Source organism: Schistocerca serialis, chromosome 2 (assembly GCF_023864345.2).
Source record: "Schistocerca serialis cubense isolate TAMUIC-IGC-003099 chromosome 2, iqSchSeri2.2, whole genome shotgun sequence".
NCBI lineage: Eukaryota > Metazoa > Arthropoda > Insecta > Orthoptera > Acrididae > Schistocerca > Schistocerca serialis.
Genome location: NC_064639.1, coordinates 704,853,889 through 704,876,466, shown reverse-complemented (window position 1 = coordinate 704,876,466; position 22,578 = coordinate 704,853,889). Strand labels below are relative to the sequence as shown.

Sequence of the window (22,578 nt, the reverse complement as noted above, 5' to 3'; positions counted from 1 at the left end):
TGTCTGAAATGTTTCTCTGCACAACTCCTAAGAAATCACACAATTTTAAGGCTGGGATGGTATTTCTGTCCCCCATTCTAGAGGGGTCGAAAGAAGGGGTGAAACATTGGTAGGAGGGTGTGGGATGATCTGCCCACTATGTGACATTGATGACAGCATTGGGCAGAATTGTGGTGAATTATGACACAATTAACCCACTTTATGCCTCACACAAAATTCAGAACTCTGGCCAGGTGTGGACATCCTGCTGTCTGAAGAGTCGCTGAACCTGAGGGTGATGTTGCAGAGTGCTATGCTTTTGCACCATTAAAGAGGAAGGATGTAGGCACCATTGAGTCAAATTTCAAACTTCTGCATTGCTATGGCAGACAATTACAGGGTTTCAAAAAAGTGACCCTTCCTTTGTGTTGCACGCTGTATTTTCTTCTTGTCTGATCTACTTACTGTCCATGTTTCACTTTCATAAAAGACCACACTCCAGACAAATACCTTCAGAAGAGACGTCCTAACACTTACATTGATATTATATGTTAACAAATTCTGCTTTTTCAGGAATATTTTCTTCCTATTTCTGGTCTGCATTTGTATTCTCTCTGCTTTAGCCATCATCAGTTATTTTGCTGCCCATATAGTAGAACTCATCTACTACTTTCAGTGTCTCATTACCATATTAATACCCTCAGCATCACCTGATTTAATGTGGTTTGTGTATCATCATTTCACAATCTCTTTACAAGATATGACCCATTCTATTCTATTACTCTCCCAAATCCTTTGGAGTTTCTTGACAGAATTACAAGGTCATAAGCAAATCTTGATCTATAATTCACTTTACAAATTTCTACTTTGTTTTCTTCACAGCTTGTTCAGTATACAAATTGAATAATATCAGCATTAGGTTACAGCCCCGTCTCACTCCCGGGTCAACCACAGCCTTCCTTTCATGTCTCTCAACTGTTATAATTTCGGTCTGGGTTCTGTACAAGTTGTAAATAATTTCTTGCTCCCTGTATTTTATACCTGTAGAGATCAAAACTGATCTTTCCAAAGTTTGCCTTCTCCAAGATTTTCCATTCTTCTGTAAATCATTGATATCAATATTTTGTTTCTACGGCTTATTAAATTGATGGTTCAGTAGCATTCACACTTGTCAGCACATGCCTTTTTTAGAATTGGAACTATAACATTCTTCGTGAAGTCTGATGGTATTTCACCTGTCTCAAACACACAGTCAAAGGGACTGTGTCTGTGATACAACATCCACAGTCATCGTCTGTCTTCAGGAGTTCTGGAAACTGGGGTGATGCAAAACTTTTTTTAGTTTTGCATCACCCCAGTTCCCAGAACTCCTGAAGACAGACGAGGACTGTGGATGTTGTATCACAGACACAGTCCCTTTGACTGTTCAGAGATGTCACTAAACCTGCCCAAAGATGTAAACAACCATGCATGAGCAGCGCCTATTAGATGGAGGGGGTTCCACAGCTGATCAGTTCCAATCATTCCAGCAGGAGGTGGTACACGGCTCATGTTGTCGATAGTTCAATCATGCCTGGACGGTCAATACCGCAGCTCGATCGTGTCCACATTGTTACTTTGTGCCAGGAAGGGCTCTCAACATGGGAAGTGTCCAGGCGCCTCAGAGAACCAAAGCGATGTTGTTCAGATATGGAGGAGATACAGAGAGACAGAAACTGTCGATGACATGCCTCAGAGGAACCCTGACAGTAATGCACTATGTTGAATAGTGCTTTTCTTGCAGCCACAGGATGTCGTGTTACGACTCAAACTGTGCACAACAGGCTGCATGATGAGCAACTCACTCCCGATGTCCATGACGAGGTCCATCTTTGCAACTATGCAGTGCAGTAGTAGAGATGGGTTCAACAACATGCCGAATGGATCGCTCAGGATTGGCTTCATGTTCTCTTCACTGATGAGTGTCACATATGTCTTCAACCAGACAATCGTCGGAGATGTGTTTGGAGGCAGTGTGGTCAGGCTAAACACCTTAGACACACTGTCCAGCGAGTGCAGCAAGGTGGAGGTTCCCTGTTGTTTTGGGGTGGCATTACGTGGGGCCGACATATGCTGCTTGTGGTCATGGAAGGCACTGTAACGGCTGTACAATACGCGAATGCCATCCTCCGACTGATAGTGAAACCATATCAGCAGCATATTGGCGAGTCTTTCGTCTTCATGGACAACAATTTATGCCCCCACCATGTACATCTTGTGAATGACTTCCTTTAGGATAACGATACCGCTCGACTAGAGTGGCCAGCATGTTCTCCAGACATGAACCTATCTAACACACCTGGAATAGATTGAGACAGGCAATTTATTTACGACGTGACCCACCAGCCACTCTGAGGGATCTATGACAAAAAAATGGCTCTGAGCACTATGGGACTTAACTTCAGAGGTCATCATTCCCCTAGAACTTAGAACTACTGAAACCTAACTAACCGAAGGACATCACACACATCCATGCCCGAGGCCGGACTCGAATCTGCGACCGTAGCGGCTGCGCAGTTCCAGACTGTAGCGCCTAGAACCACCCGGCCACTCCGGCCGGCGATCTACGCCAAATCGCCATCAAGGAGTGGGACAAACTGGATCAAAGTGCCTCGATGACCTTGTGGATAGTATGCCACAACGAATACAGGCATGCATCAACGCAAGAGGACGTGCTACTGGGTATTAGAGGTACTGGTGTGTACAGCAATCTGTAATACCATCACTGAAGGTCTCACTGTATGGTGGTACAACATGCAACATGTGGTTTTCATGAGCAATAAAAAGGGAGGAAATTATGTTCATGTTGATCTCTATTCCAGTTTTCTGTACAGGTTCCGGAACTCTTGGAACCGAGGTGATGCAAAACTTTTTTTGGTGTGTGTATACTGCACACCAAGTGTAATAATTCTGTTATAGTTGAATCTCCTATGGATTTCAGTAATTCTGAGGGATTATCATCATCTCCATGAGCCTTGTTACAACTTATATATTTCAGCACACTCTTAAATTCTTCTTGCAGTATCATATCTAATACCTCACCTTTACCTGCTTCTTCTTCTTCTTCTTCTTCTTCTTCTTCTTCTTCTCTTTCCATCACATTGTCCTCAAGTCTGTTTCCACTCTGTATTTTCCATCCAACCTCTTTAAGCGTCTTGGTTTTTTGCTCGCCGCGCAATCCAAGTGCCTTCTGAACTTCCTCTCTCACTATCTGACGAAGAACACTTGTGAAATCAGTTGCTTCTTCCATCACAGACATCGATACAACGTTTTGAAGCAGTTCAAACTTCTTGCATGTAATTCTTTTTTAATGCATTGTCTCAATATACTGGCACCATTTTATGAAGTCATCTGCTGTCAAAACCTCCTTCAGGAGTAGGGCTTGATACATGTCCTCAGCAACACCCTTCGAGATGTGCAACCTTATTTTCCTCGTTCATTCTAGGATCCACTATTTTACACAGCTCCAAGATGTCTTGAATGTAGGATGCTGTAGTTTCTCCTGGACGCTGTGCCCTGCACTTTGATTTATCTTCAGCCTTGCACTTCTGTCATTGTGTGTCACCGAAATACTTTTGCAGTCCCACCTGGAATATTTCCCAGCTGGTGAACTTCTCCTCATTGTTCTCATACCACTGCTTGGTAGTGCCCTCCAAGTAGAAAAATACGTTAGCCAAACACACAGTGTTATCCCTTTTGTTAAATTTGGCTATACGCTCATATACCTTCAGCCACTTGTTTGGATCTTGGCCATCGTCACCAGAGAACCCAGAAGGATGTCTCATGTGGTGGCACACAGTTGCTGTCATCTTAACGTCATCTTCTTCTTCTTCTTCTTCTTGTCTCTGGTAGATTGCGATCTGTTGAATATGGCTCTAACTCGGGTTTCTCGCCATGTAAATGGCAGCTCTGTCATGGCCTGATGGGAGTCAAAGTGTCGTCAATAATGTACACTATCACAAGTTCCAATACCCAGTGTCTCCATCAGAACAATGTCACGTAGAAGAAGGTTTAATTAGATGAATGACAAACACTAACTTCTCTTAACGAAGGTTTATTCAGCACTTCCACATACAAGAGTGTGGAGTGAACTGCCTCTGGCCGGAACACACAAGGTATGTATACAGTTACAGAACATTCCAGTACAAGGATTCTTGCCATTTGTGGATACTTCTAGAATGTACTTGAACCAAATATAGAAATTAAAATTGTACAACCCAGGTGAGTTTTGAACTTACGACCCTCCATGCAACAGTTTAGTATCATAACCACTACACCACGGTGCTACTCAGCTTCTTCTGCGACAATATGCGTTACTTATATTGAAGAAATGTGCCAAGACAGTGATGCTTGCAGAGGAAAGCATGCTGAATAGCGGCCTCTAGGAGGGTCGATTGTCAACAGTGGACCGAAATCTTTGAAATCCACACGGAGAGCAGCTAAGGAACTGCCTTTGTCTCTAACAACCAGACCAGACAATGGTTAACCATTCACCTCAGAGTCTTTCCTACACAGCTCGTTAAGGTGATTCTCCGATAACTACTGGGACATGTGCAGTCCTTCCCTGGTTTGAGGAGAGGGGTTAGAATTGCCTCCCTCCACGAGTTGGGGAAGTTGCCTGTCTGCCATGTTAGACTAAAACACTTGAGACGAATTTCCTTTGATGCTGCTGGCAAATGTCTAAGCATGCAGTACTAAATTTGGTTGTGACCAGGTGCAGCGTCACGAATCTCAGCAAGTGCCGACTCAAGCTCCCACATAGAGAGAGGGGAGTTGTAAGCCTCAGAACTTTTCCCTCTCTATAGTCGCACAATAACGACGAAATGCCGGATCCTGGCTTGCATTGGCAGTAGGTTGTGCAAAATTTTTGGCCAGTATCTGAGCAAAGTCTCTAGGTGTTGCTTGTAGGCATCCTTATTTCAGCACTGCTGCTATTGGTAAACGGCTGAATTTACCGAAAATTCTCCACATGGCTTCCCATACTTTTACAGAAGAAGTGGAACGATTGATGGAGTCCAGGAACGCTTGCCATAACCATTTTGTACTCTCCCTAACGACGTGTTGAGCCTTGGCCCTCGGGACTCGAAAGGCCCTAAGTGTGTGCTGTCGGTCAGCATTTAAAACGTCAAAGAGCTGTACACCTTCCCCAGATCGCAGAACAGCACTCGTCTGTCCACCAAGGTACTGGCTGCCTCCTAAGAAGACCTGAGGACTGTGGGATGGAGAGGTCAGTGGCACGATGGATGACTTGTGTGACGTGGTCCACCCAACCTTGGATGCTGTCGCAGTGTTTGAACACAGACAGCTGGCTGAAATGCGTCCAGTTAGCCCTGCTTTTGGAGCTTAACTTCAGGTGGTGAGCCATTTAGTAGGTGAGGGTGGATTGGGAAGTGGTCAATGGAATGTAGGTCATCAATGACCTCTACTGAACAGAGTCGGCAAGGGTGGGAGAACAGAAAGAGAAGTTGATGGCTGAGAATGACCCAGTAGTAGTAGAGAAACGTGTGTGAGTACCCATGTTGAGGATGCAAAGCTCATGAGACGTCATAAGGCCCTCCAAAACCCTACCCTGAGGGCAAGTATTGGTCAAGCCCAAAAGGACGCGATGGGCGCCGAAGTCTCCCAGGAGGAGGAATGGTCGTGGGAGTTGTGTGATAAGATCTGTGAGAGCCTCAGAGTCTAATGCATCTTGCAGAGGTAAATACAGTGAGCACACAGTGATACTTCGACATGTATGAATTTTCACTGCAACTGCAGCCAAGGGGAGGACAGAAGAGGGGGTGCGCTTTAGTGACAAACACTGTGACACCTCCCTTGGTCCTTTCTCGCGATAGGACATCCTTGCGGTATACCGAATTTTCCTGAAGCACAGAGACATCTGTATCTTTAAAACACATTTCTTGTAAACAAAAGCACAAGGGACATGCCTATGCTACAAGTTTGAGTTCCTCCACACGAGTCCTGAACCCACTGATGTTCCACTGCAGTATGGAAGCCATTTCATTGGTGCAGTTTTAATTTACCCGTATCTTTGCACCGGAGAGGTGAAGCACTTTGAGAGCGAGGGGGAGTGGAGGGGCTGCCTGGATCCAAGGTATCTAACTCCACGATATCCTCCTCATCAGTCAGACGGAAAAGAATGACATCTGACAGTGCTTGTGACAGCTTTTGACCCAAACGTCATGAGCCTTTCCCTGCACCCTGTCTCTTTGAGGAGGCATTGAGAAGCACTCTGTTTTTCTTGTACCTTCTGGATGCTCGCTGTGGAACTGTTATTGGTCTTTCCTGGTGCAGCTGCCTGGATTGCTTTGTCCTTACTCTTTTTCTTTTGACATGTTGAAACAAGGCCCCAGGAGTAGACATTAAAACTACTGAGAGCCTTGGGAGAGCCAGTCCTGACATAACTCTACCATCTGGTGAGCAAGATGTATGAGACAGGCGAAATTCCCTCAGACTTCAAGAAGAATATAATAATTCCAATCCCAAAGAAAGCAGGTGTTGACAGATGCGAAAATTACCGAACTATCAGTTTAATAAGTCACAGCTGCAAAATACTAATGCGAATTCTTTACAGACGAATGGAAAAACTGGTAGAAGCTGACCTCAGGGAAGATCAGATTCCATAGAAATATGGGAACACGTGAGGCAATACTGACCCTACGACTTATCTTAGAAGAAAGATTAAGGAAAGGCAAACCTACGTTTCTATCATTTGTAGACTTAGAGAAAGCTTTTGACAATGTTGACTGGAATACATCAGAAGAGAAATTTGTTAACATCGAGTACTGATTTAAGTGTTAGGAAGTCGTTTCTGAAAGTATTTATATGGAGTGTAGCCATGTATGGAAGTGAAACATGGACGATAAATAGTTTGGACAAAAAGAGAATAGAAGCTTTCGAAATGTGGTGCTACAGAAGAATGCTGAAGATTAGATGGGTAGATCACATAACTAATGAGTAGGTATTGAACAGAATTGGGGAGAAGTTTGTGGCACAACTTGACTAGAAGAAGGGATCGGTTGGTAGGACATGTTCTAAGGGATCAATTTAGTACTGAAGGGAAGCGTGGAGGGTAAAAATCGTAGAGGGAGACCAAGAGATGAATACACTAAGCAGATTCAGAAGGATGTAGGCTGCATCAAACCAGTCTCAGGACTGAAGACCACAACAACAACAACAACAACAACAACGTACATGTATAAGTACAAGTGCTTATGGTTGATACAGGAACACTAGTTATCAGCTGTGTCGAAGAGTCTGCCTTGAGAATAGGTTTCTGCACTATGGAAGAATATGATAAGGCAAAGACAGGGGGGTTTCATTACCTTATATTCTTTTTTGGCTTCAGCATAGGGGATCCGTTCGGTCACTTTTATCTCCTGTATTTTGCATTCTTCAGCTAAAGCAGGGCCGTCTCAGCTCCAGACTGGGTGGTTCCCAGAGCAATTGATGCAGATCACTGGAGACGGGCAGTCAGTCCCAGCATTATGAACAACTTTTCCACAGTTCCCGCAGATTGCTTCACCTCACAACTCATGGTTGTAAGGTCGAAATGCTGGTATTAATAGCATCGCATAGGGTTTGAAATGTAAGGCTGAACATTAAGTCGAAGGAACCTCACCATAAGATGTTCAGGCAGTGTGGGAGAATTGAATGTGACAATGAAAGTGGCAGTCTTTTCAGTTGCTCTATTATTCCTGTGTGTTCATTGCTCCACTGGGTGCCCATTCTTGCTTCAGTTCTGCTATGTCCATGATATCTCGGCACGCGACAATGCCCTTGCTGGAGTTGAGAGGTGTGCATCTCAACAATGATATCACAGTCACCCAGTTTCTGCAATTTCTTCAGAAGGTCTACCAGCTTTGACCTGTTCGTTTCAACCAACAATGAGCCATTACACAATTGTTCCATAGATTTTAATGTTCCAGCAGGGCCTTCCAAACCCTTCCAACCTTCCAAAAGGGGGACACTTTCTCAAATGTTCCTTCTTCCTCTTTATCACCAGAAACACATTGTTATTCATTACTCCATGAGCCCTGTTACTGCAGTCCAAAGTATTCTTATTATCAGGAGGACTAGTCTCTCTCATTCTTTTGGATGTGTTGGTGTGAGTACTCCCAGGTGGTACACCCTTCCCGCTGGGAGGAGATGACGACGATTTCGAGGGTTCCATCTCGGTTCCACAAGCAGTTAGGGAAATAAGGGTTGACTCAGACAGAGACTTATACAACTGAGGTGCAGCAGGTTCCCCAGGGGTTGCTGGCTAACGACTGACTGTTCCACCTCAACAGCCATGCATCCCATCAGCAAACAGCACACCTTGAAATTGAGGGATTTTTTTTTAAGGTTTATCCCATCCTCACGATCAGGGCAGTCAAGCAAAGATCCGCGTTCCCTGAGACACCACACCATGTGGTGGTCGCTGAAGCATGCCCAGGGCTTACTGTTGGTGATGGGATTGGCAGTGCTTACCAGTCCCCAGTTCAGGAACCCCGGGCTGTCAAGCCCGTACTCAGCAAATCAATGCTGAGCCCCTGAGGACTGGGGAAGGGGGGGGGGGGTATTGGAGAGTGAGGTAGGAAGGGAGGGGGGAGGAGGGAGGAGGGAGGAGGGGGGAGGGGGGAGGGAGGAGGGGGGAGGAGGGAGGGAGGGAGAGGGGGAGGAGGGAGGGACGGAGAGGGGGAGGAGGGAGGGACGGAGAGGGGGAGGAGGGAGGGAGGGAGAGGGGAAGAAGGGAGGGACGGAGAGGGGGAGGAGGGAGGGAGGGAGAGGGGAGGAGGGAGGGAGGAGGGAGGAAGGGAGAGGGGGAGGAAGGAGGAGGGGGAGGAGGGGAGGAGGGAGGAAGGAGAGGGGGAGGAGGGAGGAGGGGACGAAGGGAGAGGGGGAGGAGGGAGGAGGGGACGAAGGGAGAGGGGGAGGAGGGAGGAGGGGACGAAGGGAGAGGGGGAGGAGGGAGGAGGGGACGAAGGGAGAGGGGGAGGAGGGAGGAGGGGAGGAGGGAGGAGGGAGGGAGGGAGAGGGGGAGGAGGGAGGAGGGGACGAAGGGAGAGGGGGAGGAGGGAGGAGAGGAGGGAGGGAGAGGGGGAGGAGGGAGGAGAGGAGGGAGGGAGAGGGGGAGGAGGGAGGAGAGGAGGGAGGGAGAGGGGGAGGAGGGAGGAGAGGAGGGAGGGAGAGGGGGAGGAGGGAGGAGAGGAGGGAGGGAGAGGGGGAGGAGGGAGGAGAGGAGGGAGGGGGAGGAGGGAGGAGAGGAGGGAGGGAGAGGGGGAGGAGGGAGGAGAGGAGGGAGGGGGAGGAGGGAGGAGAGGAGGGAGGGAGAGGGGGAGGAGGGAGGAAGGGAGAGGGGGAGGAGGGAGGAGAGGACGGAGGGAGAGGGGGAGGAGGGAGGAGAGGACGGAGGGAGAGGGGGAGGAGGGAGGAGAGGGCGGAGGGAGAGGGGGAGGAGGGAGGAGAGGGCGGAGGGAGAGGGGGAGGAGGGAGGAGAGGGCGGAGGGAGAGGGGGAGGAGGGAGGAGAGGGCGGAGGGAGAGGGGGAGGAGGGAGGAGAGGACGGAGGGAGAGGGGGAGGAGGGAGGAGAGGACGGAGGGAGAGGGGGAGGAGGGAGGAGAGGACGGAGGGAGAGGGGGAGGAGGGAGGAGAGGAGGGAGGGAGAGGGGGAGGAGGGAGGAGAGGAGGGAGGGAGAGGGGGAGGAGGGAGGAGAGGAGGGAGGGAGAGGGGGAGGAGGGAGGAGAGGAGGGAGGGAGAGGGGGAGGAGGGAGGAGAGGAGGGAGGGAGAGGGGGAGGAGGGAGGAGAGGAGGGAGGGAGAGGGGGAGGAGGGAGGAGAGGAGGGAGGGAGAGGGGGAGGAGGGAGGAGAGGAGGGAGGGAGAGGGGGAGGAGGGAGGAGAGGAGGGAGGGAGAGGGGGAGGAGGGAGGAGAGGAGGGAGGGAGAGGGGGAGGAGGGAGGAGAGGAGGGAGGGAGAGGGGGAGGAGGGAGGAGAGGAGGGAGGGAGAGGGGGAGGAGGGAGGAGAGGAGGAGGGAGAGGGGGAGGAGGGAGGAGAGGAGGGAGGGAGAGGGGAGGGGGGAGGAGAGGAGGGTGGGAGAGGGGGAGGAGGGAGGAAGGAGGGAGGGAGAGGGGGAGGAGGGAGGAAGGAGGGAGGGAGAGGAGGAGGAGGGAGGAAGGAGGGAGGGAGAGGGGAAGGAGGGAGGATGGAGGGAGGGAGAGGGGGAGGAGGGAGGGAGGAGGGAGGAAGGAGGGAGGAAGGAGGGAGGAAGGAGGGAGGAAGGAGGGAGGAGGAGGGGGGAGGAGGGAGGAAGGAGGGAGGGAGAGGGGGAGGAGGGAGGAAGGAGGGAGGGAGGGGGGGAGGAGGGAGGAAGGAGGGAGGGAGATGGGGGAGGGGGGAGGAAGGGGGAGGGGGAGGAGGGAGGAAGGGGGAGGAGGGAGGAAGGGGGTGGGGGTGGAGGAGGAGGGGGGAGGGGGGGGTGGGAGGAAGGGGGAGGGGGATGAGGGAGGAAGGGGGAGGGGGTTGAGGGGGAAGGGGGAGGGGGATGAGGGAGGAAGGGGGTGGGGGATGAGGGAGGAGGGGGGAGGGGGATGTGGGAGGAAGGGGGGAGGGGGATGAGGGAGGAAGGGGGAGGGGGAGGAGGGAGGAAGGGGGTGGGGGAGGAGGAGGAAGGGGGTGGGGGAGGAGGAGGAAGGGGGAGGGGGAGGAGGGTGGAAGGGGGAGGGGGGTGGAGGGTGGAAGGGGGAGGGGGAGGAGGGAGGAAGGGGGAGGGGGGGGGGGTGGAAGGGGTGGGGGAGGGGGTGGTGGGTGGATGGGGGAGGGGGGAGGGGGGAGGAAGGGGTGGGGGGAGGAGGGAGGAAGGGGGAGGGGGGAGGAGGGAGGAAGGGGGAGGGGGGAGGAGGGTGGAAGGGGGAGGGGGAGGAGGGGAGGAGGGGGAGGGGGAGGAGGGTGGAAGGGGGTGGGGGAGGAGGGAGGGAGGGAGAGGGGGGGTGGAGGGAGGAAGGGGGGAGGGGGAGGGGGGAGGAGGGAGAAAGGGGGTGGGGGAGGTGGGAGGAAGGGGGAGGGGGGAGGGGGGAGGAGGGAGGAAGGGGGAGGGGGAGGAGGGAGGAAGGGGGAGGGGGAGGAGGGAGGAAGGGGGAGGGGGAGGAGGGAGGGAGGAAGGGGGAGGGGGAGGGGGGAGGAGGGAGGGAGGAAGGGGGAGGGGGGAGGAGGGAGGAAGGGGGAGGGGGAGGAAGGGGGAGGGGGATGAAGGGGGAGGGGGAGGAGGGAGGGAGGAAGGGGGAGGGCGGAGGAGGGAGGGAGGAAGGGGGAGGGAGGGAGGAAGGGGGAGGGGGAGGAGGGAGGGAGGAAGGGGGAGGGGGAGGAGGGAGGAAGGGGGAGGAAGGGGGAGGGGGGAGGAGGGAGGAAGGGGGAGGGGGAGGAGGGAGGAAGGGAGAGGGGGGAGTAGTACCTCACTTGATATCTTGTAAAACAACAATAAGCCTCTTCATGATGCACCATGTCTCGTTTGTAATTTGCCAATGGAGTTGTAAAATTGTATTTGTGGGACTTTTAATGTTAACTAAATGAAAGACACGAGATGCTGAAGAATGTTCATCTGCCGAAACACAGGATATATGACAAGAAATGCCTAATTTTTACAGGAAAACGAAAAAGGGCACTTCAAATAGCAGCCTCTTCAGAACCACAACGGACAACACTGTAGCACACTTTCAAAGAGTCTTCTACATGACTGCAATGCAAGGTATGAAGAACAGGAAATGTGATGACAAGTAAGCAGCCAACCCTGAAACTAAATACTACAGAAGTTTTCATAGCAAACAGAATTTTTAAGAACAAATCTACACAACCAACATACAAATAGACTGAAGAATCATTACTAAAGTGATTTCCGCAGGAAAACCAGTTTCAATATTCTGTTCAAACAGATGACCTTTCCATGTATTAAATTATACAAGGGTGGTTTTAAAAGTTCTCAGAATGGAACAGAAAAAAAGTACTTACATCATTGAAATGTCTTATTTTTCAATGTAGTCTCCTTTTAGATTAATGCACTTGGTCCAACAATGTTCCAATACCTTGATCCAATCTCAAAAATGAGTTTCCTCCAGGCCTGTAAAATATCTGTCAACTCCAACTATCAATTCCTCGTTTGAAGTGAATCTTCATCCACCAAGAAAAATCAAGTGAATAAGGCAGGTGTGGCAACAATTCATACCTCGGTTCATGCGATTTTGCCATGGCGACGGCACATATGCGCAGGCAAGCGTCAAGAGTCGTGATACCCATCTTGCAAATAATTTTTTCCATTTCTAATTCTTCAGTTAAAATGTGATATACCCTTTCAAATGACATCTGGCAAGTATGAACAATTTCACACACTTTCAGTTGGCGATCCTCCATGACCATTTTGTGCAGTTTTGCAATGATTTCTAGACTAGTGACACATCTTGGCCGACCATTGTGTGGATCATCATCTAAGCTCTCCTGATCCAATTTAAATTCATTTGGCCACTTGGCAACAGTTGAATATGAAGGAGCAGAGCCCCTATCACATACTCTATACTAGCAACATCTACCTTTATGTTGTGAAATGAGGAATGCTTCCTCACTATCATATCTATCCTCCCACAAGCAGTATTCTGTTGCTCATTCAACTCATGCAATATCCTTGAAAATCCAACCATGAGATACCAACCTCAATATTACCACTGGAAAGCATTCTACACTGGTAATACTATGAATTCAACTACACTTGGTCCCTGTCCTCACCTTCATCCCCTCCCCTTGCTTCTGTTACCACCCCAGTTCCACCATTTGTTTCATCTCTCAATGCCTTTTTTTACCTTTCTACTTCTTCCTAGCTTACTCACTGTAACTGTTCTCCTGTTCTCTATCTATTCTTCCTATGCTGTATCCTGTATCTTCCCTCTGTAGTCACCTAATTTATCGTCCTATCCATCCCTAATCTGCCTTTACAGACATCTACAGCTTCAACCCCCATGTTTCTTTCCTAATCATCTCCTATCCGGGTTCTCAATCTCCACACTATACATCCCTTCCATTTCTCCACCACTGATGCCAGATAAGATTGCTACTAAATTACATCTGGTGTGGTAGCACCGTGAAAGAAAAGGGGTTCTCAGGGCATTTGTTAACATTTGTCCAAAAGACAGGATATTTACTTTTTTGTCCCTGTTTTAGTGTCTCTTCTATTTGTTGAGTATTAATTTACATTCATATTATATTATATTTTATCCTGGATGAGTAAGTCACCTTTACCATCATCAGCAGCAGCAACAGCAGCACGAGAAGCAGCTGCAGCAGCAGCTGCTGCTGCTGCTGCTGCAGCCACTATTTGCCATCCACTGCTGGATACACATTTTCTCTAGATTTTTTTATACACTATAACTTTCAGCAACATGCATTCACATCACTCTTGCACATTTTTGTCATCAACTCATCTTGCGTTAGCTCCTCGTTTCAGACTGACACGTCATAAACTCAACCCCCCCCCCCCCCCCCCAACACACACACACACACACACACACACACACACACACACACACACACAGATATATATTGGACGCAAATGCAACTCGCAAACGTATGACCACCGTCTCTGGCTGCCAAGGCCATACTGCCATACTGTAAGGTACATCACATGTTAGGAGACTCAATCTGGGTTGTGGAGGTTAGGAGGAAGCTGGGGCGGGGAGAGAGAGGGATAGCAGGGTAGGGGTGGGGAACAGTAAAGTGCTACTTGTGGAAGCATACAGGGATGAGATTGGAGGTGGAAGGAAGTGGCGGGGCAGTGGAAAATGAAAGAAGTAAAAATACTGTGGGTGCATTGGAATAGAAGGCGATGTATTGCTGGCATGGGAACAGGGAAGAAAATACATGGGTGAAGGACAGTAACTAATGAAGGTTGAGACCAGGAAGGTTACAGGAACAGGATATATTGCAGAGTGTGTTCCCAACTGTGCAGTTCACGAAAGCTGATGCTGGTACACAGGATACAGATGGCACAGGCTGTGAAGCAGTTACTGAAATAAAGAATGTTGTTTGGGTGGCGAGTTCAACAATTGCATGGTCCCGCTGTTTCTTGGCCACAGTTTGTCAGTGGCCCTTCAAGCGGACAGATAGTTTGTTGGTTGTCATGCCCACATAGAACACAGCACAGTGGTTGCAGCTTAATTTGTAAATCACATGACTTGTTTCGCAGGATGACCTGCTTTTGATGGGATAGGTGATGCTTATGACTGGATTGTAGTAGGTGTGTGGTTGGAGGATGTATGGAACAGATTTTGCATCTAGGTCTATTACAGCGATATGAACCATGAGGCAAGTGGTTAGGAGCAAGGGTTGTGTAGGGATGGACGAACATATTGTGTAGGTTCAGTGGGTGGCAGAATACAACTGTGGGAGGGATGGGAAGGATAGTGGGTATGACATTCCTCATTTTAGGGCACACAACAAGAGGTACTCGAAACTGTGGCAGAGAATGTGATTTAGCTGCTCCAGTCTTAGGAGGTACTGAGTCATGAGGGGAATGCTCCTTTCTGGCCAGATGGTAGGACTTTGGGATGGTGGGTGACTGGAGATATAAGGCATGGGACATGTGTTTCCATACAGGGTTGGGTGTACATGGTCAGTGAAAGCCACAGAGAGAACCTTCATATATATTTCAAGGAGGGCTACTCATCATTACAAATGTGATGGTCACGGATGACTAGGCTATGTGGAATGGACTTGTTGGTATGGAATGGATCCCTAATGCCCATGGCATTGCCACTATTGAACACTACCTTTCCCAATGCCTGACAAATTCCATACCCACCCACATGACACCACTCTATGTCAACGTATTCATGTGCCACCCAGAACCTCAAACACCACACCTGGTTCAGATTCACTGGTGATATCTTCATGATCTGGTTTGATGGTGACAACACACTATCCACATTCATCCGGAACCTAACAATCCCCCCTCCCTCGAATCATGGTTCTATTCTACCCAACAAGCTACCTTCCTCATTGTTGACCTCCACCACCTCAAACATGGCTGCATCAGCACCTCCGTCTATATCACACCTACCAACCACCAGAAATATGTCCACTTTGACAGCTACCACCCATTCCATACCAAGAAGTCCCCTCCATACAACCTAACCAACCGTGGCCATTGTATCTGTAGTGACAAGCAGTCCTTGTCAAAATATACCAAGGGTCTCACTGAGGTCTTCACAGACTGTGACTACCCTCCCAACCTTGTAGAGAAACATTTCCCATGCCTTATCTCTCCATTCACCCACCACTCCCCAAAGTCCTACCATCCGGCCACAAAGGAGCATTCCACTCAAGACTCAGTACCACCGAAGACTGGAGCTACTAAATAACATTCTCTGCCAGCGTTTTGACTACTTCTCATCATTTGCCCTGAAATGAGGAATGTCATACCCAGTATCCTTCCCATAGCTCCCACAGTTGTATTCTGCCACCCACTGAACCTACACAATATGCTCGTCCATCCCTACACAACACCTGCTCCTAACCCCTTGCCTCATGGCTCATATTCCTGTAACAGACCTAGATGCACGACCCGTTCCACACACCCTCCAATCCACAAGCATCACTTATCCCATCAAAGGCAGGTCCACCTGTGAAACCAGTCATATGATCTAAAAGCTAAGCTGCAACCACTGTGCTGCATTCTACATGGACGTGGCAACCAACAAGCTGTCTGTCCCCATGGATGGCCATCAACAAACTGTGGCCAAGAAGCAGCAGGACCACCCACTTGCTGAGCATGCTGCCCAACACAGTATTCCTCATTTCAATGACTGCTTCACAGCCCGTGCCATCTGAATCATGACTACCAACAGTAGCTTATCTGAACTGCATAGGCGGGAACTCTCCCTGAAGTATATCTTATGTTCTAAAAACCCTTCTGGCCTCAACCTTCTTTAGTCACTGTTCTTCACCTACCTATCCTCTTACCTCTTCCCCCACCAGCACTATGTAGCTTTCTACTCAATTACACGCACAGTCTTTTTACTTCTCTCCTTTTCCACATCCATCCTCACCTCTGTCTAGCCTCCCGAGTGCACCTTGCTGCCCTACCCTCTCCCCCTCTCCCCACGCCGTCCCTGTATTCTCCTTTAAGCAGCATTTTACTGCCTTCCATCCCTACCCTGCTGCCCACCCCCTTCCCTACCACAGCCTCCCACTGATCCCCACTACCCATCATGTGCTGTAGCTCACAGTCTGGCTTCTGGAGCCAGAGACAGTGGTCATGTGCATGTGAGTTGCATTTGCTTAAGTAAGTGTGTGTGTGTGTGTGTGTGTGTGTGTGTGTGTGTGTGTGTGTGTGTGTGTGTGTGTGTTTCCTAATTCAGAGGAAGGGTTTTTGGCCAAAATCTTACTTGTTTGGCAGTCTGTTATGCCTGTCTGCGAGTCAGCATCTATATGGTGAACAGCAATCTATCCTTCCCATAACGTTGTCATTATTCCATCCTGGATTTTTTATTGTTTGATTTTGGCTAACCACAAAAATGTACAATGCATACATAATAAATTAGCTTTATATTGATGGAGAAGATCACAATATATTTGTTTCTGCAAAATTGATAATTATTCCCAATTTAAAACAAAATGAATACCAAAATGTATATCCAACAATGTCAATTAATTCAGAAATACTGAAATAGTAATTGATGAGCAGCTTTTCTTTGGTATACATTGATTTACTTACAGATTCATCACTTGATGCTTCACTTGCATAGGACTGGTTGTCTGATTCTGGATCTGATTCTGGACAGGGGGTAGGTTTCCTGTAAGAGCTCCACAAAGGCTGTACCTCTTGATCGGCCTGCATATAAGAGACCTTCAATTACCAATGAAATCAACAAACTGTAGTAGAAAAATAGTTGAAGAAGCAGTTAGCAAGAAGAAAGGAAAGGAGGTTTTAAGTTGGACAAAGATCATCTTCCTGTTTATAACTGAATTGAATAATAACAATAATAATAATAAATATTATTATTATTATTTACAACAAACAGATTAGAAAATATGAACTTATATTTCACCTTACATATGCAGGAAAAGCAAAGACCAAACCCAGCAAACAGAAAAGATCTAAGGCAGTTGTTGTTGATGGTAATGAGACTGATCTAAATGTATACCTACATCTCTACCCATCTAACCACTGTGAGGTACAATACAAATGATACATCCAACTGTACCTGTTATCAAAGCTGCTTCTCATACCATTCACATATGGTGAGCAGGAAGAATGATGCTGCCTCTGTGCATGTTGTAGTCAGTCTAATCTTACTTGCGTGATCCCTATGGAAACGATGCATGGAGAGTTTAAAGTATACACCTAGATTTAGCAGTTAAAGTTGGTTCTAGAAACTTTATAAGTATGCTTTCATGGGATAGTTTGCATTTATCTTCAAGACTCTGCCATTTGAGTTCTTTCATCATCTTCGTGACACCTTCCCATGGGTCAAACAAACCTGAGAACATCCATGCTGACCTCCTTTGAATGCATTCAATATCCACTGTTAGTCCTGTTTGGCACAGGTCTGCGTTGCAGACCGACTGCATTTCTGTAGTATTCTACCAATAAACCACAGCCTAACACCTGTTTTACCTATGACTGAGCCTACGCGATTGCTCTGTTTCATTTACCTACAAACTACTAAAAAGTTATTTGCGCCAGTTGATTGATTCCAGCTGTGACTCACTGATACTTTACTTCATAGGATACAATGTTCTTTCATTTTGTACAATGCACCATTTAACATTTCTGAACATTTAAATTGAGTTGCCAATCTTTGTACTAATTTGAAATCTTACTGAGATTTGACTGAATATTTGTGCAGAACTTTTCATACAGTACTTCACTGTAGATGGCTGCATCACCTGCAAGAAGTCTGAGCTTACTACTAATGTTGCCTGCAATGTCACTAACATACAACATGAATAGCAAGGATCCATCAGTCTTCAAGGGGGCACATGTGACGTTACTTCCATACATCTGTCAATGACTCTCCATCCCAGATAACATGCTATATCCACACCCAGAAATAATCAATCCAGTCATGTGTCTCACTTGATAACCCATATTACCATACTTTCAACAATAAGCATATGTCTGACAGAATTCAAATGTCTTTCAGAAGACAAGAAACACTACACCTATTTGCCTGCCTCGATCTATGGCTTTCAGTATGCCATGTGAGGAAAGTGAAATTTCGGTTGCACATGATACATATTTTCGCAATCTATACAGTTTGGAGGGGAGTACCTCATGCATTTGATGACAGGATATAATCTAATATTCTACAATAGATGGATCCCAAGGACACTGGATGGTGGTATTATGGATCACCTTTCCTGCCCTTCCTGTAAATGGGTGTAACCATAGCTTTCCTCAAACCACTGGAAACAGTTGCGCTCTCGCTCTCTCTCTCTCTCTCCTCTCTCTCTCTCTCTCTCTCTCTCTCTCTCTCTCTCTCTCTCTCTCTCTCTCTCTCATTGAGAGGGGAATTATATAACATGGGCTGACTCAGCTGAATTCAAAATTGAATCTAAAGGTGCTCCATCAGGCCATGGAGCCTTATTCAGTTTCCATAACTTCAACTTCTTCTCAATGACACTGGCACTAATCCTAATTTCACTCATCTTCACAGTGGTACAAGAATCTAATTGAGGCATCAATCTTGGATTTTTCTTGATACAGGAACATCATGCATTTCCACTTTTGCTTTGCTACCCTCAATTTCACTTCCTGTATCGCTCATGAGTGTCGAGTGTCTGGACACCAACTTTGGTACCACTAGCAGTGTTCATACAAAATCATAATTTCTTTGGGTTTTGTGAAAGGTGTTTCACTAATTTCTCCTATGGTAGTCACCGAGGGCTTCATACACTGCCCTCTTGACAGCCAAATGAATTTCATTAAAAATCCCCCTATATAGTCATGTGCTTTGTTTTACATCTATTATACAGTAGTTTCTGTTTCTTTAGAAGTTTCTCTTTGGTGACTATATACCACAGAGTATCACTTCCGTCATGAACTGTTATACTAGGTACATATCTATTCAGTACATGATTAACTTTTCTTTTAAATCTGAGCCATAGTTAGTCTACTTGCCCCATCTTCAGTTAAAAGTTTTAAGTTCCTCAATGAGATATGCCCCTTTATCTGGCTTACCTGAACATATAAATCTTTCTACTCATTTTATTTTCCCTTTGTACTCTGGAAATCATTGTTGTTACAACTGCCTCATAGTCACTTACACCAGTTTCAATGAAGACATCCTCAAAAAATTCAGGTCTATTTATTGCTATTAGGTCCAATATATTCTCATCATGAGTGGAATTCCAAACTATCTGTTCTAGTTATGGCATTTAGCAATGTTCTGCAGGATGTCTAGTCATGTCCGCTAGTGAGGTGTAACAGTCCCAACTGAGTGTCAGGCCCTGGAGCCCGAGCATTACAGTATGATTAAGGAACTGAGGTTTCCTCTAAAGTTTTTGGTTGCATCAGGTGAGTAAGATGTCTGGTAAAAGGATCCAATTATAATTTTGTGCTCACTCTTGATACTGAACCATGCCCAAACAATCTCACATACTGCTTCAATTTCTATCTCAGTGGATTTGTGTCTCTTGTCTGCTCCTACAAGTACACTACCTCCATTTCCCATCAGTCTATCCTTTCAATATATACTTAAATTTTCCTCAAAAATATCACTGCTCTAAATTTTGGGTTTTAAGCAGCTTTTGGCACCTAGTATTTACGCGAGTTCACTGCATTTTAGGATTGCTTCAAACTCTGTCACTTTGTTGTGAATGCTTCAGCAGTTAACCACTAGGATGTTAATCCTCTCACCTGTGGATGGAGGAGGGGTATTTCTTTGGATCTTACACCAATACTTCTATGTTCCCTAAATTTATAGTAATCTAAAAACCCCTTGTGTGCAGCACCTCACACAAAGTCATTTACCTGGGTAGCAGTCTCTGATGTGTAGTGCACAAATGATCCATTTAGGAGGACTGCACAGCTCTCCAGCCAATGGGGAAAGTCTAAAAAATGACAGTGTGGCTTGTCACAGAACCTTTGCAATTCTGGCTTACACCTTCCACTCAACAAAGAATCAGAAAGCCATGGTCTGTCCTTGGGACAGTGCTACAGACTGTCAACTTCACTGAAACTCCATGAGCAAGGCTGGCATTCTTAACCTTCCTGGAATGATCCAGCTATGTCCTCGCAGGCCAGACAACACGCATTGTTTGTCCCAACGTAAGTCACAATTTGCAACTGGTTGCGCCCCTCAATGGTTGCTAAACATGTGCATATGGTGTTTTCTCCCTTCCCTTGTTGCCATTTCTCTAAGAGGTACTATTTTTGCCACACATTCAAACCAATGACTAATAGGCCCTTGCCCTTTTGCCTTTGTCTCCCCTTGACACAGGACACAGGACTGATCAGTGTTGGTAGGGTATCCTACAGTCATGAAACAAGGAATCCATCTTGTACAAAAATTCTTAATTTTGTGCACTTCTACAGCTTATACTTATAACTGAAGCAACTTCTGGAATTGTAAGAAACTGAGAAGAATTAACACTTCTGAAAGGCACAAAGGTTTCATACATCAAATTTTAACCACCGTCAGTGTGAAGAGTTTTTCGCTCACTCTCATCCTACTGACAATTTCTTGTGTCAATCGTGTAGCAGCTACTTCAAAACAGTTTCTTCTGTGTTTGGAGCTTAGTCAACATTTTGGTATATTTATTACATTACCTATGACAGATGATAATACTTTTTACAATTGATTGAAGATGGGAGGGAAGTAAGAGTTTAATATTTTGTTGGCAATAAAATCATTAGAGATCAAGTTGGAGATCCAATGAAAAAAGGGTAAGGCAGGAAACTGGCCATGTTCTTTTCAAATTTACTTTCCAGGGATAAAATACACAGAATGAATATATACCTACAACTTGTACAGAAACCAAACTGCAGTTATATGAGTTGTTAGAATTGGATGGGAGGCAGTAGTTGTAGTCTTTACCCAATGTTGTTCAATCTGTACACAAAGAAAGCTTCCGAGAAAGGTAAAGAGAAATTTAGAAAATGTAGTAAAGTTCATGGAAAATAAATAAAAACTATAAGGTTTACCAATGATTGCAGTTCTGTAAGAGACATCACATAAATTTGAATGTCGTTGAATAGAGTAGATAGTAACTTGAAAAGACTTTACGAGATGAACATCAACAGAAGTAAAACAAGTATACTGGAATGTACTCGAATTAAATCAGGTGATGCAGAGGGAAGCAGATTAGGAAATTAGACAGCAAGATGAGTTTTGCTATTTAGGCAGCAAAATAACTTCTAGTGATTTGAAGTCAACAGGATTTAAAATGCTGAATGGTTATGATAATCATTTCTGAAAAAGAGAATTTGTTAACCATCAATATAAATGTATTATTTGGAATGTTTTGATTTATGGAAGTGAAATAAACAGTGCAGACAAGGGAAGAACAGAAGATTTTGAAATGTGTTATTGCAGAAGGTTCAAATGGCTCTGAGCACTATGGGACTTAACTGCTGAAGTCATCAGTCCCCTAGAACTTAGAACTACTTAAACCTAACTAACCTAAGGACATCACACACATCCATGCCTGAGGCAGGATTTGAACCTGTGACCGTAGCGGGCGCGCGATTTTAGACTGTAGCGCCTAGAACTGCTCGGCCACCCCGGCCAGCTATTGTCGAAGGATGCTGAAGATTAGACAAGTATATTGAGTAACTACTGGAGAGGTACAGAATCAGTCTGGGAAGAAAACAACTCTGCCTCACAACTTCACTACAAGAAGGAATAAATTAATACAATATATCCTGAAGCATCGATGAGTTCTTAATTTTGTAATGGAGTGAGGGTGGAGGGGAGGGGAGGGAGGTGTTTGTGAGCAGGGGAGTGTAAAAATTGTAAAGGGTGACAAAGGCTTGACTACAGCAAATTGTTTCAAATGGACATAAATTGTAGGGGATATGCAGAGATCAAGAAACTTGCACAAGAGAGACTAGTGTGGAGAGCTGCATCAAGTCAGTCTTCAGATTGAATGCCACAATAACTAAAATATTTCCAGCATTTGTCTGAAGCCATTTATTGAAATCATGGGAAATTAAATTAATTTTGTGTTTCACCTACCAGTACACTTTTGCTAGAGACATGCTTATATACAATTTTGGGCTGTATAACTGAGCAGCAGCTAGTACATGATATTAAACTCTTATGTTAAACAATGGAAAATCCAGGATGGAATAATGACAATATTATGAAAAGAATAGTTGCTACTCACAGTATAGCAGGGGCACTCTGTCGCAGATAGGCACAACAAAAAGCCTGGACACACACACACACACACACACACACACACACACACACACACACACACACACACACACACACACACACACAGTCTCTGGCTGCCATATGGGTGGCGGGTGGTAAATTGCTGCTTGTGGGGGCAGTTAGATGGAGGGCAGGGAGTGAAGGTGGGATGGGG

General features: G+C 46.5%; 1 protein-coding gene across 5 annotated transcripts in view; it reads right to left on the bottom strand.

Moving 5' to 3' along the window:
- The window catches only part of LOC126457855 (uncharacterized), a 311,923-nt gene that overhangs the window by 189,562 nt on the left and 99,783 nt on the right, over nucleotides 1-22,578 (bottom strand). For 4 of the 5 annotated variants that reach the window (XM_050094498.1, XM_050094501.1, XM_050094500.1 and 1 more), the window contains one exon: nucleotides 16,754-16,870. The exons of the other annotated variant lie outside the window; for it this stretch is intronic. In XM_050094498.1, the coding sequence (XP_049950455.1) occupies nucleotides 16,754-16,870 (117 nt within the window). The remainder of the gene's footprint in view (nucleotides 1-16,753; nucleotides 16,871-22,578) is intronic. 5 annotated transcript variants of the gene reach the window in all.